General features: G+C 39.9%; 1 protein-coding gene across 1 annotated transcript; it reads right to left on the minus strand.

Annotated features, from left to right (window-relative positions):
* Nucleotides 1-406: 406 nt before the first annotated feature.
* PLK4 (polo like kinase 4) lies at nucleotides 407-18681 on the minus strand. Its single transcript, XM_037398141.1, has 16 exons — nucleotides 18490-18681; nucleotides 17568-17663; nucleotides 16720-16815; nucleotides 16511-16625; nucleotides 13530-14559; nucleotides 11421-11521; nucleotides 9475-9848; nucleotides 8516-8620; nucleotides 8038-8140; nucleotides 7037-7186; nucleotides 5996-6126; nucleotides 5018-5109; nucleotides 4498-4639; nucleotides 2687-2827; nucleotides 1735-1841; nucleotides 407-1015 (listed from the first exon to the last, which is right to left on the minus strand). The coding sequence occupies exons 1-16, from the start codon at nucleotides 18517-18519 to the stop codon at nucleotides 916-918; spliced, it is 2913 nt and encodes a 970-aa protein (XP_037254038.1). The 5' UTR covers nucleotides 18520-18681; the 3' UTR covers nucleotides 407-915.
* Nucleotides 18682-18820: the final 139 nt, after the last annotated feature.

The raw sequence follows: 18820 nt of genomic DNA on the forward strand, positions 1-18820 counted from the left end.
ATGCTTTAAAAAAAAAAAAAAGGTACTATTAGAGCTACTCCAGTTTGTTAGTGTGCTTCATTGTGTAAGACAAGGTAAAAGTATCTTAAGTTAATAAAATTCCTACCAAGTAACAACTTAAGTTACTACAGTAGGTGCAGTTTGTTTTCCTATCTATGTGCTCCTGGTTTTACTCATCTCTAGGCCAAAGCTAAGATCTGAACATGCGAACTACAGTGCACTTGCAGGCCAAGTAACTTCTGCCATAGCTTTATACCACTGGTCCAAGTTTCACGCAGCCCTGAACTCCCAACCTCTGATGTTCTAAGACACCAGATCAGTTCCTGTTATAAATTGTGGTTAATACTACAGAGAAAAGGGCTCTCACCCAACCATCACTTGAACATGAAACAAACAAATAGGTCTGGACAATTGCCACTGGATTTAATTTTTTTTTTTCGTATAAAATGCTTGTGCAAGAAAGTTAAAAGCTGATGCTACAAAAAATAAAAACAGTTGTAAAACATATACATATTTACATATATTACTTGTAAGACAAAAATACAAGTTATTTACAAATACAAACACATCAACAGCACAGATGCACTTTCCTTGATTGTCGGCACCAAGTAAGCACTGGGCGTAAAAAAAATACAACAGATTCAGATTATTTCCAAGTAGTTGATGCTATCTAGAACTAAGTTGCTCAAAGTTTTACTTGAGCAAGTTTATCCATCATTTTGAGGAAAAAACGCTTTGTATGATACTTTACAAGCAATTTGCTACACAGAAACAGAGCAACCTTCCCCTTCCTATTTTTTTTTTACCAGCTTTTGAATGAATTTCTGCATAAGCTCAGTAAGATCAGTCACATCACATCAAAGTCAGTAAGTGGGTTTATTAAGCTCTTGTGTCCTGACACCTGCACTGCTTTAATTAGCAGGGACCAGCTGGGTTGGTAAACATCACAAGAATAGAAGACAGACAGTGCAGCTTCTCTTTGATGTACTCTGGCAACTTATCGTTTTCTCCATACCTAGAAAGACAAATAAGCACAGAAAAATTTAGATGCTTGAAATAAATTTCAGGACAGTGTAATTACTTCAAAACCCGAGTGGTTTGCCTGTTTACAGGCAAGCAGATTTTAAGTACACCTAGACACACTGATTGAGCTTGATGGCTTAAATCCAGGCTCCCGTTCCATATATGTATTTAACTGAAAAAAGCATTTCAGCTAAATATCTAAACCATGCGTCAAGCTGTAATACCATCTGAACCAACTGTCTGTTACAGTCTTGAACACTGCACAAAGGAAGCACGGTACTGAGTGGCTGCGTTTGTGTGGGAAGTGCCTAGTAGCCAAAAGATGGGCAAAACTTCACCCGAGCACTTCAGGTCTATGCATCAGTGGTGACATCTTATCTCCCTAATCTAGCAGCGTCTTGGGGGAGGGGAATAATAAAACCTTATTTTTCTTCCCCTCCCTCTTTTAAATACTATACAGGAATAGTGGCTACACTCTAGAGACCAAGTACATGCATTCCCAGTTTGTTTGGGGTTATTTGTTATGCAGAGTTCAGTCAAAGCTGTAGATCCTTCTCTTCATTTATCAAGCTTATATAAAGCTAATCAACCAACAAGTAATGGAAAAAAAAACTTTAACATTTACAAAAACATAAACTTCATAGCTGCTATGCATTAACAGCTTTGTACCAACAGCAGACTGGGCTGTTTTTATAGCAGTGATGGACTCACCTAGTTGTCTGGCCATCTGGAGATGTGTAAGTGATAGAAGAAACACCTGCCTGGGCTACCAGTTGGGATCCATCGTTAAACTGAACCCACACCGCTCCACTGGTCAGCTAACAAAACAAGTTGCATTATGGTTTGAGAACATAAAATACAAGAATGTGTACCTAGAGTTTTTCTAATTGAAAATTCTTCAGAATTGCTGAAGTGACTTAGGTATCTTGGTCAGTCTTTTAAAGATTGCGTGTGTACTACTTTGGAGTAAGTAGTCTTACGCAGTCTCAAGAGTCAGACTTCCAAAGGTTTCAGATACTCTGCTTCAGTCATCCTTTTTCAATGACAGTTAAACGAACAAGTGCCTTTAACCACGCCTAAAGGCATTTTAAAAAGGACCAAACGTAAAACAGAAGGCCCACCTGTGAGAGTTCAGAGCCATATACATTTTAAAGTTTATATATGTAAAGCAAACTTCTGTTAGGACAGGAAGCTACTTTATCTGGATTGCAGAGAACAACTTTTACATCTAAAGCTGGTCCCACAGAAAAGCAGAGGAAAAATTTCTATGGAAACAGCTTTTCCTGTTGGACAGGCGGATTCATTCTTCTTGTATAGATCTGGTAAAAACACTTCGTCATGACACCTTTAAATTTCTGTCCACTAATGCAGATGTAACAGCTTTGATTTTTTACTAGAGTCAGATTTAGATGACCGAAGACACTAAAATAGGCAATAACCATCCCAGGAAAATTGTGGTAACTGAAGCACTGTCCTATTTATCTAGGACACTTACTTGGAAGAATCTTTCCACATAACAATTTTCAGATTTAAACTGTAACAGAGCATAGCTGAATGTATTCCTCACAGATCAAGTTTAAAGTAAATTACTTAAAAATACATATCTCAAGTTTAATAGGAAAAAATAACAGACACCCCTCCTTTATCAGAATTCACTTCTCACCTGAGAAGCCCAACCAACATTTTTCACAAAGACAGATTTTAGAAGTTGGGCTGAATTTGGACTGCATTCCGTTTGATGAACAGAGGAGCACGTAGTTTCAGCAGCATTTGTCATAAACGCAGACTTTTCATACGACACCACCTAAAACCCAGAAATGCACAGTATTAGCAGCCTTAGTACTCATCCAACAGATTATGTACTAGCTGTAGGGGTCAATTACCACCTGTTTTAATCTTCTCATACACACAGACAGATTTAGTCTATATGCTTCATTTAACACCATTACATTCTAAAAACGCCACAGGATTTCATATGACTTCCTCAGTATTACGACTGTTTTTCTTGCACTGCCCTGTACTCAAAGGGATCGCTTTCCCCAAGTGATTTTTTTCTAATTAAGCCCCATTTTTCCTTATTTAACTGTCAGAAAATACTGTCCATCTTCAACAAAAATGTTCAGCACATGATTACAAAATAGCCCTCATCCCAATGACCACTTGGCCAATATTTTACAAAAACATGGACGTTACTCTTAATTGGAAACTAGAATATTAAACATGAATAGAAGAATTCTACAGCACATACAGTCTGTTATGAACAGAAGAACAACAGAGGCTCAAACATTGGAGGTCTTCAGGACAAGGCCACTACCACTGTCTAGGAGGAACACATCTGCTTCTGTAAAAGTTCTGCTACTCTGATACCTCCTCCCATAGTCAGAGAGATGGCAAATGAGGTGGTGGGCTTAGCAGGACTTAAGATTCAGGGTTCAGTGAAAAGGTAAAAGTCAGAAGATGCCTCTGAAATAGGGCAGCTTGGTCAGGAAAGAGATTAGGATCCAGATAGTTACGGGAACCTGAAAGAAACATCTTGTACCTCAGGATATACAGATCTAGTTCAAGTATAAAGAAACTGGTAAGAGTCGAGGGTTAACACCGAAAGGCAACCAGCTATTGTGTTATTTTGCTTAGAAATACGTACTTCAGAGGAGAATGCAAACAGAGAAAGTCTTACAGAAGACCCAAGCGTTTGCTATATGGCACACAAAGAATGAGTCTGAATGCTGAACCCTCAAGTTAGAACTCCGGTGGTGGGTATCCTTAAGTCAGTGTAAAGATCAACACTAATACTGAAGCCCTACAGAATTTTTGTTGCCAGGTTCATTTCAGTCAAGCAACAACTGCGCTAAGGACATGTGCTGCACAACCGAAGGACGGAGATGCAGAGCCACGTAAGTTCAACAAAGTTCACAACACAGTCTCAGCGTGCCGAGACCCCAGTACAATTCAGTCAGCTGGGGATCCTGTTTCAGGGCTGTGATGCAGCAGTTGAAGCTTTGAGGGGCTTTTAAACAAGCTAGATGAAATCGCACACAAAACCTTTTTGGCTATACGTATATAAAAGAAGTGTAATTGTAAATATATTTATACACACTAACACTTGATTATTCCAGAACGACCTCAAGTGTAATACCCTTTGTGACGACCATGCCATACACAGGCCTGAGGGCACCTCCGAGCTCTCCCAAAACAAATGGAAGACAGTGCTGTACAACAGGAGTAAGCAATTCCCAAACTATGTTCCCAGGAGGCATTTGTGCTAAAGTTTTGGAGGATCTTGATTTCTCAGATAATCTTAAATCCAGATACCCAGCCAGCTGAACTCAAAGTTAACATTTCTAATCAATATGCTCACAAACGGCTAACAAGAGCCTACATCCTTACAAATGTTCATCCATTAGTTCAAATACAAAAAAAATATCTGAATTCCTACTGATGAGTAGTTTCCACTGTATGTTCTTGTGTACTTACAGGAGGAGTACAGTTTGGAGTTTGAACTGGAGCAGAACTGGCAGCTGTATTTCTATCCAGTGCCATAACTTCTTTCAAACAGTTTGTATTGTCCAACAGCGGAGGCGCTACAGCCTGTGGCGATTCACTATTGCCAGGTTTTCTGGAAAAATAGTGAGACAAATTGGGAAAAGGTCTGTTCAAAAAGGAATAAAGAAACGAGTGAGGACAAAATAGCTTTTCCTTCAGTTTCCCGTGGACCGCACAAAGCACCTGATGGCAACGGTCTTCTGCAGAACTGTTTTTACATGTGCCGTTAGCCTGGTTTAATCTTAAATCCACAAGTGTATATTGTCCTAGTATCAAAGGGGGCTTTGCAGGTCCAAAATAAGGTGTTCCTACATGCTGTCAAGTTAATATTTATCTTGCTAATGACTATAAGCCTCTGTTAAGCAACCCTGGCTTCTGCAAACATTAGCTGCATAAAGCTGCTTAGTGGGAGTATTCAAACGTATAAGTATTTTCAAGTTAAATATACTACCTTCCAACAATTATTGGGAAAAATGGAACGCTTTCACTCTTTTTTTCTTCCTCCAAAACGGCAGATTCCAGTGCAAGGCATATACGATGTCCCTGGAATTAGAAGGAACTTGTTAAAAAGTTTTTAATTGAGAACAATATAACCATTTCCTACACGTTTAGCACGGCAGGTGAGCCTACACAAGGGAATGCTTTTTTCAGGGGTACTGAGTATCAGCAATAGCTGCACTACGGAGGCAATTCAAAAACCTTTACTACAGCCTGTAACTATACTACTCCCTGTAACTTCAGCACATCTGGAATTATGCTCTTAATAATCACTTCTTCCCTTTTAGTAGAGCTAGACAGAGGACTAGAAGCCCCCTGAATTCTATTCCAGAAAACAACAGAACTTAAAGAAGACTGAATAGGAAATTTGCCCTGTATTTTTACTGTTTCCTAAGTTCACAGACAAAAAAATTACTCATGACTGTTAACTGGATGACCTGCCTAAAGGGATAGAAAGCACAGCAGGCAGGCCAGTTAAACACTTGGCAGGTTTTTGTGCTTGTTTTGGGGTGTTTTTTTTTCAGGGGGGTTGCAGGGTGGAGTGGAGGTTTGTGTGTGTGTTTTTTCTGTTGGTTTTTTTTTGTTTGTTTGTTTTGGGGAGAAGTATGTGTTTAGGTTGTTTGTTTTGAGGTTTTTTAAACTTGTATAAAGCAGTTTCATTTGTTCTGTTTAACCCTGTACACACTAGTAAGAATTTCCTAACATTCTTCCCATAAGGCATTGTTAATGTAGAGGCAACAGGGATACTCACTCTTATAAAAAACCCAACAAAAACAACAAACCCCACACTTCTTCATCCCTCCTTATTACTGTAAATTTGGGGAAAAAATAAAAATATGAAAAACAACATCAGAAGCACATTTGTGAAAAAGAAAGTGAATTTTCAGGTAGTTGCTTTGCACTGGAAAAATGTCTACATAGAACAGCGTACCTCATTTGCATGATCCATATAAGCTTGTATTTCCTTCTTCAAACCTGCTTCGCTTTCTCCTTTCAAAGTGAAGGATTTCCCTGATTTTTCAATCACACGAGTTATACCAGCTGTCTTGTGTATCTTTGCTCCTGTAAAAAAACCCATAAACTTCTACTGTGAATCGTATAACAGCTTCTATAAAATACAGATTTCTGCCATTACATTCTAAAGTGTACCTCACTGACTTAATTACTGCAAGAATAAAACCGCTCCTGTGTGAGCTCTATGTCTAGCAGATATAAAGAGCCACTTAAACTGGAACTATGATGTTAACGTAATGCCCTCTGTGGCCAAAGATTACTACTTAAGTGGGCTGAATAATGTGTTTATTACATATTTTAAGAACTACCTTTCTAAACAATCTGAGGCAATATTAAAATCTGTAACAGCATTGCCAAAAATTGGTTAAGCAGGCTTTATCAGCGTTTGAATGTCTTTGTAAGAGAGACGCCCATTCTTTCAATAGCGTTTCCACAATGAAACAAAGCTGTTAAGTCTTTTTTTTTATTTGTCACAAATTCTGTTGAGGTATGTCTACGCATATAGCAAGTCATCCTAATTGACTGTAGCCTACAGTGAAAAAACCATCATCAGTGCAGTCTAGTTTATGAAGGGTAGAGTTGGAAAAGGCAGCCAGTTGCTTTCTCCAGTCAACGTTCGTGGTAATATCATTACCTCAGTCAACAATGGAAAGCTTGGAGTATGGACACACCTTTCCCTAAGTTAACTATCAAATGTAGATTCAAAGAAGAGCTCCTGAATAAAAACAAGGCGTAATTTAAATAACACTTTTGTAACATGTACTCCCTGAAGAAGACATCAGTAAACAACTAATGAAAAACAAACTGATCTGCAAGTGCTAGAATAAAGGCAGAGTGGCAAATAAAACCCCAAAGGTTCTAGTATTCTCTTCAACCTGAAGTTCAGCATTTGGCAATATTCTAGTGCACCTTTAACAACACAGTAACTATTTGCATAATTGCCAAAACGAATACATACCATCATAAAAACAGACTTCAACATCTGCAGTGGGTGAGTTTTCCATCAACATGCACTTGGCATATCTTGTGTAGAACGTAACTTTGGGGGTTTTTGTTCTCACCAACTGCACAAACTTGGCTGCATACTGGTATTTTTTCCAGTACTTTTCTAAAAAAAGAAAATTTAAAAGCTTTGATCTGAGTACTTTCAGCTATCAAATACATATTTTAAGTTACTTCCCTCCGAGCTGGTGCACAGCGTTTAACAAAAAAAGTAGTGAGCAACATTTCAGTACTTTACAGAAGTATATTCAAAGAAACTGACTTATTTTCACCAACTATTAGAAAAGTGTGTATCTTCAATAGCTTCACTTGAATAGCTTCAATTAACATTGTTCAAAACCTAAACAACATAGTGAAGTGCTGCATATACTGTTCAACTAGATATCATGGTCCAGACGGCTTCCTGGCTTTATGTAAAACCTAACTTTGATGTCTAATTAGCAGAAAAGTCTGCTTGTCTCTTAAGAGCTTACAGTTAGCTTATACTTGTTCTTCAGCTGACTACATTAAATACTTTGTCAATGCTTTCAAATATGTGTTTTTCCCCTTCCTCCCCGAGCTATGAGCGTTAGGAAGCACAAGGTAAAGTTGCTGGTTTAAAAATGACTCCATCGTATTTTTCCACTCATACGTAAACAGTTTCCAATATGAACAAGGAGAACATTATGAAAGCTTTAATTTTAGTACACTGTATTATATAGTGTATTATAAAGGGGTAAGTGACTCCTTCTAACTTCCATGCAAAATGAATGTAAACCTGCAGGTTTACACTTTCTTGCGAAGTTTCAAAAATACAGTTCCCAGTTAAACCGTAGTTTGAGTCTTATTCTGAAAGGATTTTTATCTTCACAATCTGAAAAGTAGCAGCTAAAAGCCAAAGTCTCAAACAACATTCTCTTTTTTTTGTTTTTTAAAGTCACATTAACCATCATAATTTTAAAATAAATTTCAAGTTACCTGGCAAGTTGTCAAAATTATACATACAGATGCCTTCAGGAGGAGCTGGAGGTCTGTCATCGAGAAGGAAACCTCTTCCTTCATTTGGATGATACACTGCAATCTATAAAAAGGGGAAAAAAAAAAAGTGTTTATAGTTGCAACTTACTACAGCACTCCCTACTTCAACAGGTATGGAAATAACCAGTTTAATTACTTACCATATTGCTCTATTCCTCTAAGTAATTATTTAACAGCAACAGTTTTTCAACAATACTTCACCTATTCCAAAAGTTAAGCCTAATTTTGCTCTGAAATAATTGCTGGCTACCTATATTTGTATGGCTGTACTACAGGGGAAAAAAAAAAAAAAGGAGTTTATAGCTGTGCATATGTAAATATCGCATTTCCAAACAAATAAACACTTAAATGAAAATTAAAAAAAATTCTGAAAGAACAGAATACTCTAAGCCCGACAGTGAAGAAACTGAAAACATACCACATTTCCATCACAAGATATTCTGAGAACTTCTTTCACAAGTTCTTGTGGATGGTGTTCTTTTAGAAACTCCATACACACTTCCCCGGTATCTAGAATGCTCACCTGAAATATTTTAAATGCAGAAATTAAAAAACTTTAGTTTCTGGCAAGATAAGATAACATTTCTTTCCACAAATGCTTTAAAAAAACATTAGTTTATTTTTCCTCAAATGCACTGCAAACTTATGCTACTTACAGTAACTTGTCTTAGTAGTGCTATTAAAGCAGAACACTGCAACGTGACTGATGGTTATAAACCTGGTCAGTGAGGGTGGGGCTTCTTAAGTGACTAATCAAAGACAGGTCAGCTCTATTATGTGTTTTTTCAAAAAAAGAAATTGGGGGTGGGGGGAAGCATGACAGGATGAACAAGATTATAAGAAATGGAACAACAGGCAATACCAGGAACAAACCAACCAGAAAAACGTAAAGTGATGATCGGTAAGGATTAATAGAATTTGTTTTGCTTCCTCACCCACAAGACAGGGAAAAAGCAGTGCTATAGGAAAAAGTTTCAAGTTTGTACTTGAGAGCAAGACTCTTCATTTCTAATTCAGCTATTTATCTAATCTGTGGAAGTGTTTTATGCATTTGACATAGTTAATCTTAAGTGCAACTGTACAGCTAAGCAGGACAAAGTTTCAGAACAGTAAGTAGTATATATGCACGTAATATTTGCTGTGTCTACCTACAGCTTCTTTGCTTGTAAGCTAAAAGCAATGCCACGTCACTGCAGGTAGTGACCACGAGAGCTCCATACCCAAAAATTAAGATGCATCTTACCAATGTAACTTTAAATTAGGTCATTATAGATTGTTTTCTAAAAAAAATGCTTCTAGTTTACCAAGTGATTTTTAAGTATTAAATACAGTGTGACTATCTCTTATGTTGCTTCCATTTTAGGAACTGATACATACCACTGCATTTTTCGTTTTTTGCCTGATTGGTTTTAGCCTGTGAGCATTGAGAGGCGATACTATACTTCGCAGTGTAGGTTTCTGATGTGCTGGTGGTTCTTTGCCCCACGTTTGGTTTTGTTCTGAAGTTGACCAAAGGCCACATGCAGAAGATGGTTGAATTTTGTCAGGTTTGCAGAGAACTCCAGGGATGTATTTCTTAGGGTTTCTCTGGTGTAAAGAATGTGGATAGTCAACAGATGCATCGTGATTCCTTATATCTTTTAAGGTGTTCCATGTATTTCTTGATGCATCTTGCTGCATATCCAGATGATAACGAAAACCTCCATGTGCATTACTGTTGCCGGTTAGGTCTGCAGGTGGTCTCGGCGGAACTGAAAGAATCATAAAGGTACGTTATAGATTCGAAGAGTCACAGTCAGAAGGAAAAAAAAAAATGCTATTATGTTTTTATAAGCTTTCCAAAATATCATCTTAGAAGGCTTAAGTGGAGAATGGGTTTTCTTTAATCCTCGGTCCAAATCATTAGGCTATGACTTTAGCACCAATCAATACCGGTGTTAACAAAATTCCAATGCTGCTTAAAAGAAAGTTACGAAATTTCAGTTATGATGGCCTTCAGTCTTAACATACAGCAAATCATTCTGCAAAACCATTTACAAACTACTATTTCAAATAGATACTTAAACAAGAATTAGTTTACTCCACCAAAACACAGTTTACCTGCCATTCAGATAACTGCTAGTACCAAGTTTCATTTAAGTTTCAGCTTATTTAACTAGTGTTTCAGCATCAACCAGAAGTTTTGGTACTCAAGATGTTAAATGAATCCTCTAAACCTCTTGTTTTATTTCCAATCACTTGTTAAAAGACAAAAACCTATTTTTATATTTAAACTTCTTATAACTGCTTCCCTAGTTTTGATATTTAAGCCCTTGATCAACTTTCATCCCACCTACCTAAGTACTGCACTCCTCCTGCCATATTGCGGGACAGTTGAAAAGGGACTAAAAATTAAAACAGGATTATTCAGACCATATGTCATGCAAGTTCAATTCCCTGTAGACAGGAAGGGAAGGAGTCCAATAATATCAAAACAAAAAAAGGCCAGAATGGATTTGCGATTTCAATTTATGATTAAATTACATTATTTGTAAATGATGTAACATGATGCACGACAAAGAACACCTCCTTCCCTCCTGCGTCTTTTGTCCTTTCCTCCACCCCTCCGTCTGCAGCCTCATTATCTTTCTCATTCACTAAGGTCCCATTTTCTCTTAAGGAGTATTTACACAACTAAATTAACAGAGCTTTTGATTCACCTGCCCATCTTTTGTCCCATGTTTATAGTTACACATTTCAAGTCACAACTGAATAATTACGGCAGGTTCTAGAATGGTTTTCCTTATTTTTTTTTTTTTTAAATTGCTAAAATACTAAAAGAGAACAACCTCATTTCAGGAAGTTAAGTATTCAAATTCAATGTACAATTTCTTCGACTCTTACAAAGGCAGTTAGATACAATTCATTATACCAACCCAAGAGCTTAAGAGGAACACTAACTACAGAACCTTCTGAAATTAATTCCTACCTCATGAAACTGAAGCATTACAGCTTAGACCAAAAGAGAAGACAAAACAACGTTTCCAGTGGGCAATTGCTTGCTTAAGAATGAGTCTACAGATCAGCGATGCTGGAAATCAATCTGCGTCAAACAAGTCAATTTAGGGTCTCCCATGCTTTTCATTCAGAACTGGAAAGTAGCCTCTGTTAACATCCAGTCACTGTTATGTCAGATGCCAGCCTTATACGCTGGTATCAGTTACTTGGCCATACAGACACTTCTGCTATAAGTTTAAAGAAGTGAAATATAGAAAAACCCACAGAAACTGTTAAGTCGCTACTCCGGCTTGAGTGCAAAAATAAACAACCGATTGATAACACACCATTTGTTTGCATGCTTCCAAGCCACTGCTGCATTGTTTCAGCCTGGGACTTCTGCTCTAACAAACCAACCTGGGGCTTCATTGTGCAGAGATAATTCGAGCTGAAAAAAGAAGTTACATATGTAATCAAGATTACATCAAAGACATTTGCACAGCAAAAATTATGTTACAGCTACAGAAGCCACAACACTTTTAGAATATTGAAGAAACACAGGTGGCATTTCACAGCCCTAGACAGCTTAAAACGTGCTTCTTTTTTCATGGGGAATATTCATTAGGTAAAGCATAAAAAAATACTGTTTCCAAATGGAATGAACAGTTTCAGCACAGATTTAAGCCTGTTAGCACTCACTAGTAGACTCTTGGAACTGAGATATATGAACAAAAGAGCTACTGATAATGCTGCCGGCTGTGGATGTTCACATATCTAGTTCTTAATTCACAGTATAAGTAGGAAACAACCTTGAAGACGACACAGGGATGATGCACATGACCCCAGTGGCTCTCATTCAGCATCACACATACGCAGCTGAAATACGTAGGCAATCACCTAAATGTCACCTAATACACATCACCTAAAATAACTTGAGTTTACATAAACTATAGTAAATCCCAAATATTACCAAGATTTTTTACCAGCTTTTTAGACATATGTAGTCACAGGTGAACTCATAATCCAGACACTGAAAAATACATACAGAAACAGTTACTGTATCTGTTGCAAAGTCAACACTAAGCTCCTGTGTGGTTGTCCGTTTCTATAGCCGGTATCTGTCTGTACTTTCATTTTGTGATGATCACCACTTTGGCATTGGCAAGGACTCAAGTCGTCATAAAAAAAAAACCCAACCCAAAATAGAAGTATCTAATGTAAGTGTTAGAACCTTGCATTTATGATTGCTGTGCAGGCTAACTGTAGATGCAAGAGACTCTCCTATAATCAACCATGTAAAAACCAGTAGTAACCATTCAGTTAATCTGCACACTCATATTAGTATTCTGTCACTTCTACGTTCAGTATGTCTTTATGTCATGGGGAAAACAAGCAAGCATTATGTTAACATTTGCACGTAAGAATTTCTTTTTGGATTCATCAAATATTTCTCAAACTAAAAAGAATGCACATGCCCACTGAACTTGCTGAACAGAGGCTTATGTCAAACACTCCATTTACTTTTTCTACAGGGCAAAGTGCTTATTTGCATTTTTACGTAACTGATTTGCAAAAAGAAAAACATATTAAACCACCAAAGCTGCCACTTAATGTGGAGAGAAATGCAACAACTAAGATATGCAATAGCCCTTCTGTTAAAACAGGAAAGTGTTACTTGATACCCTGCTGAGGGAAAAAACAAAGCAAACTTCGGAGCATAGACTGAAGTTATCACAAAGGAGGACTCTATTTGTGTAGCAGTGTAGCTCAGAAGGTAAGGATGAGGCCTCCAACACCACTCTGGCGTCAGTTGTAGACTTGATCCCCGAGTTGGTTTATATCAGCTGGGGAAGTCCATCAATGTATACAAAGAAGCCAGGATATTAACCTAGAAACTACAACTAAGGACAGAACTAAGTCTCAGATAATTATCTTTGAGTATTATTTTCCTTTCCGGTACGCCAATTTTATAATCCATCACCTAATTTTGTATTTTTTTCTTCCTTTATCTTGTCTAAGCATAACAGAAAAGAACAGCAAAAAAAGCCAGGAAAAAACCCCACAACCAGAACAGAGCAGCAAGTTAAAGCATTGGTAATCACACTCTGAATGCCTTCTGGCCTAGTCTACATCTCTTCTACAAAGAATTAGTAAGGCTCTCTACTACAATTAGTGTGGGGAAAGAAACACTCACCTTGCTGCATATGGCAGTAAGCCAATAATAAGATTATTACCAGGATAAATAAAAGCTACAATAATAGATGGAGACTGAGATAGGAACAGCGGGGAGGTAAACCCCTACATAGCAACAGCATTAACTATTGACCTCTCCTACTTGCTATTCAAGCTACAAGTGTAGACTTTGGACACTTACTACAGCTTAGTTACAGGAAAAAATCACACATTTAACATATAAGGCAGCTCTAAATTTCATCTTAGGAAAAACTGTTTCTTACTGTGGTTGATCTTTTACAGGTGGAGATATTTGCCCTTCAAAAGAACCAGAACTACTAGAAGTCTTCTCCTTAAATATTTCTCCTATATCAGTATAGCTGTTCGCAGGTGAAAAGCACTCTGTATTTTCTCTTGTTCCTACTTTAGGCTTAGAAAGCAGTTCCACAGAGTGACATCTCTCAATATTTGATACGCCTTGAGTCTGACTACAGGATGTGCCAGACCTATCTGAAGAGTGGGCTCTTCGGAGGTAGCGCGAATGTGGTCTCTCTTCAGCAAGTTGCATTGCTCTTCCTCTGCCAGTTACGCCCACTTCTTTTCCCTGAATTCCCCATTGCTGGAAAAAGCCACTTCCATCTACTGACGAACTATTACTGGAATTCCTCGTTTTAGGAAAAAAAGTAATTTTGTTTGGGAGCGGCTGTCCAACTAACAGCTTCTTCTTTTCCTTCAAGCAACCACTGGTACTGATGCTGGAAGAACCTGTGAAGGTTGTAGAGATAGTAGCATTTCCACTGTCCATGGAATCTTCTGAAGTTCCCGAATCTTTACTCCGTGCAGAGCTACACCTGGACATAAAGGGATGATCCAACACAGAGGAAAGACTCAAACGATCTGCTGGATTTTTGCGAAGTAACCTATGTATAAGGTCCTGTGCCTCTCTTGATAAAAACGCTGGCATTTCATAATCTGCTAATACTACTTTATTCAGCGTATTCTTGACCGTGTCGGTGTCAAAAGGTGGCTTTCCAATAAGCAGAGTGTAAAACATACAGCCCAAAGACCACACATCAGATTCCAGTCCATGTGGACTCCTTGTGGCTATCTCAGGAGAAATGTAATTTGGAGTTCCACACATGGTATAATGCTTTTCATGAGGCATTTTCAGCTGAGTTGCTAGTCCAAAATCAGCAATCTTGACATTCATATTATTGGTGAGTAAGATGTTAGAAAGGGTGAGGTCCCGGTGCAGTATTCCGTGAGAATGAAGATACAGCATACCTGTGATAATTTGATGCAAGAAGTGTCGGGCTGTCAAAACACAAAACCAGACATTTTAGTTGCATAATTGAAATCATAGCTGTGAAAAGAACAACTTCATGCAGTCTGCTATTGGTCTTTTTTTTTTTTTTTTAATATCCTTGTAACATCGTCACTATTTAAGCGTCATGGTAATGAGATTGAAATTAACTTTCTGCTTTTTCCTTTAAACAACATGGCACAATTATGTACAGAGTTCCTAAAAAAAAAAAAAAAAAAAAGGTGTTCTGTAATGCAGTAACCAGATTGGTTTTTTGCTGACACAATAATGTGAACAGAACTGGAAATACTTTCAATTGGCCTATATTTTTAAAATCAGGTTCCTCATTAAAAAAGTTAAGTCGCCTCTCACTTTCAGAAACAGCAAATATACAAAATGAGGCAGCTTCACTACATGCAGATTATAATCCAAAATGTCTCCTGTATTTTATATTTTTTTTATAATTATCAAACTGACAAGGCTAGTATTATTCCAATTTTTCAAAAACACCTACATTCACAATATTGGGATAGACTTTCTGTTCTATTACATTAGAAATTCAGGGAATATTTAAGAATTTTAGCTTACAGCAGGAATAACAAAACCTCATCCAGGCTGAAACAGCATCATTTATTACAGTATCGCAATTACACCAATCTTAAGAATCATTCTTTCTAGAGCAAACAATTTACAGCCTTCCTTCTCTTAGCAAAGTGAGGGCAAAGCAGGTAATAAATGTTAGCAGAAACCACTGCTTGGAGGAGGAGACTTCTTCATCCAGGTCAGTGGTTTACCAGCTTTTAGAACTTAAGATACCATCAAGCGAACTCTTTCTGCTGGAAGAGACACAAATTACACACATGATGCCTGTAGAGCAGTACCCCTTTAGTCCAGTCCTGTGATCCAGGTTGTGAAAAATCCCTATCTGTAATTGCTTAACAGAACTATATTAGAAACTGATAAGAGAAGCAGGTAAACTGGAAGAACTGGGTAAGAGATGATCAGGTGCTACGTTGCAGAGGCAATAACCACTGAATCCAGATCAGGTGAGACCAGACTAGCTTGTCTGGCTGTGCCCTCAAACATTATATACTGCAGCTTCTTTGCTGTCTTTTTTCTAAGTAGTGCTGTTCTGGTTAGGCTTCCAGTGGTCCGTGTTCTAACTGAAACCCTCTCTCTCAAAAAGAGCTGTAAGAAAATGGAGTATTAGTAAATTCATAAGATTCATTTTTTTCCAAGCCTTCTTGCTCAAAACAGTATTCAAAAGAGTAACATAGCCAATTTAAAAAGTTTTAGCGTTACTCTGACAATGAACTCAGTGACAGACAAAATTTTCAGCACTCTCCATAAGAAATGGAGGTAAAAACCATAGTAGAATTTCTCTTCAATTGCCAGTCCTTCAAAAACTCTAGATGGAGTGTCAAATTGGACACTTCCTTACTAACTCAGCCCTTAAGCAACACAGTTAAGAACATTACCTTCATTTCCACGCAGAGCTTAGAACACAGTAAATACTTCCAGTGATACCACATAAGGCAACCTCTAACCTGGAAGGTTTTTAACTTGTGACACGTAATACAGTAATACTGAGGTGAAGAGATGCAACACAAAGAAAGCAGATGTGTGGATGTGAAGTTGCCAGTTCCCTTCTGTGGAACTTTTCAATCTTGACCTTCAACATAATTCTATGTACAAAAGTAAGCTCTACCTTCTACACACCTCTACCTTCCAAGATAACAGCTTTTTTTTTTTTTTTTAAACCCCAAGAACACACGCTACTGTAAAATGGCATAAACAGAAACAAAAGTATACAGGAATTCAAGTGAATATATGTGTTACAGTAATCAATCTCTAGATTATCACTCAGCACAAGGTTTTAAGCTATAGAAACTGGTTCAGTGATGGCAGTTATAAATATTTTTACAGTAATGCAAAGAGAACTACACAAAAAAAAAGTCTCACCTTCTTCTTCTGAAAAGGGTTTCTTTCTGTTCTTTATGTATCTGCTCATTTCACCATTGTGACACATCTCAAGTATCAGGTATACATAATTGCTATCTTCAAAATAGTTATAAAGCTAGAATATAAAACAATGAAAAAATTGAAATACATTTTATAGACTATACAGCATGTCACATATACAGTCTTCTCTACAAAAAAAAGATCCTTACCTCAAGTATAGATGGATGCTTTAGCTGACAATGTATTTTCACCTCATTTTGAACCCTCTGTACCATTCCAACTTTGTGCATGGCTTTTTTATCTATCTGTAAATGGATGAAAGAATGTATTTCAAGCACCACAACATCAATTACATACATGTTAGTTTCAAGTGAACTTGACATTTTACATGTTTGATGCATGTTGGCCTGAAAACTTCTAAGCAAGTGTCCACAGTTTAACCTAATTATGCTTTTAATGAACAAGTACCATAGATAGCTGGAGGAACACACAACTGTCTGAAAGAAGGTAAGCATTAATGTTTTCAATACTAACACCAATTAATTTTTTTTCTGAAATACTTACGCAAAGAAACCTAATTTAGCAGATATACTAAATATAGTTAACATTAAAAATGTAGCTAAATCAAAGTACTACAGATTACAAGTAGATCTGACAAAACACCTATGATGTGTGAATTTCCTTTGCAAACAGTTTGTCCTGGCAGTAAGGGAAATTTTTCAAGGCATTTCTTCCAGGACCTCTCCAGCCACAGGGATTCTAAATGAAGCTTTTGTGATTACAAATTCCTGAATTAAAAATTATAGGACTGACTGTCCACACAGTGTTGAATATTTGAGCTTAGGTGCTTTTAACAGTAAAGTAAGCATTTCTATTAATGATTTGTATAGTCTACTTTGTTGCACTGCATCTTTCAGGATCGAATCCTAATCTAGATATCGTTAGATACAAACAAGCAATCCAGGCATGAATGTCCAATTGCCTAACTCCAACCTGTTGCAACTTGCCCACGTTCAGTCTCTCTGAAGCCAGAGACTTCCTTGGCTGGCTGCCTTACCATTTTGATAGCCACTTCCAGTCCGGTTTTCAGGGACACTGCTCTGTAGACCCCTGCGAAGGAGCCCTTCCCCAGGAGGTTGCCCACCTTGAAATCCTGCAACACGAGCAAATAAGTCATCGCCCTCAGCCCCAGCCCAGGTTTTGATGCCCCTCTCCCAATACGTAGAGATCTCGCCCTCGAGATGGGGCCCCACACCCCTGATGCCGGGGCAAACCCTCAGCCGCCGCCGGGGTGCCCGGGGGGTACCTGGACGGAGCCCTCCGGGCCGCACCGCACACCCCGCGGCATCGTCCTCCCCGCCCGGCGGTCGCCTCGCACTGGTACCGGCGCTGCCCGCGGCAGCTCGGCGCCGCCACCTTCCCGCCGCCTCTCCCGCCGCTCCCGGGGGGCAACAGACGCCCGCCCCCACTCCCGCTGCTATGGCAGCGGCTGGGGAGCGACGGCCGGCCCGCCCCGCAAACACAGGGCCTGGGCACCGCCCGGCTCCCGGGCAGCCCACCGGGGCGGCTGCCGCTCTCCCGCCGGGTGTCATCGCCCGGGGGCGCTCCGCCCGGACCCCCAGCGAGTGGGTAAACGAGGCTTCACGGCTCGGCCCCGGGGGCGGGTGGCGGGACCGGCGGGCTGAGGCCCTACGGCCGCTCCGCCAACGGCCCGACCCCAGAGGCGCCTGAGGGTCCAGCCCACCTCAGCCCGCCGGGCCGCACCCGCAGCGGGAGGGCGCGGTGGTGCGGGCGGGCCTGGGAGGAGCCCCGCTCGACGCCCCGGCGGCCACCTCCCACAAACAAGCCGCCCGAGAGAGAGCCGAGCCGGCACCGGGCCCCCGCCTGGCCTCTCCCCGCCACCGGCCCCACAACCCCGGCAAATGGCGGGGCGGCCCCGGCCAGGCCCGCAGGTGGCGGGAGGGGGCTGGGTTCCGCACCTCTATTTTCTCGCCGATGCAGGTCGCCATGGCGCCGGTCGCTCTCCCCGGTTCTCGCTACGGGTTCTCCTCAGGACCTCGACCGCGACTCGCCATCACGGCGCCCTCCGCCGCCCGCCTCGGCCCAGGCCCGCTGGCTCCGGGGGCCGGCGGCCGCTCCCCTCCCCCAGCGCCTCCATTTTGAAAAATCGCGCCGTTACCCCCCGGCCCCGCCCCGCCCCAGGTCGAGGCTGCGTCTGACGCAATCACGTCACGCAGGGGCGCCCGGGGCGCTGGCGGAGGCGCGGGGAGGCGCGGCGCACGCGCGGCATGGCGGCGCCCTCTCCCCCGC

The sequence above is a fragment of the Falco rusticolus genome, chromosome 1 (assembly GCF_015220075.1).
Source record: "Falco rusticolus isolate bFalRus1 chromosome 1, bFalRus1.pri, whole genome shotgun sequence".
Lineage (NCBI taxonomy): Eukaryota > Metazoa > Chordata > Aves > Falconiformes > Falconidae > Falco > Falco rusticolus.

Excerpts from the sequence above, each read along its gene's own strand:
- PLK4 (XM_037398141.1), bottom strand. The coding sequence starts at position 18,519 with ATGGCGACCTGCATCGGCGAGAAAATAGAG. Across the intron at positions 6,127-7,036 it reads TGAAGTCTGTTTTTATGATG|GAGCAAAGATACACAAGACA; the intron begins GTATGTATTCGT and ends GTTTTTTTACAG. Across the intron at positions 1,016-1,734 it reads CCAGATGGCCAGACAACTAG|GTATGGAGAAAACGATAAGT; the intron begins GTGAGTCCATCA and ends TTGTCTTTCTAG.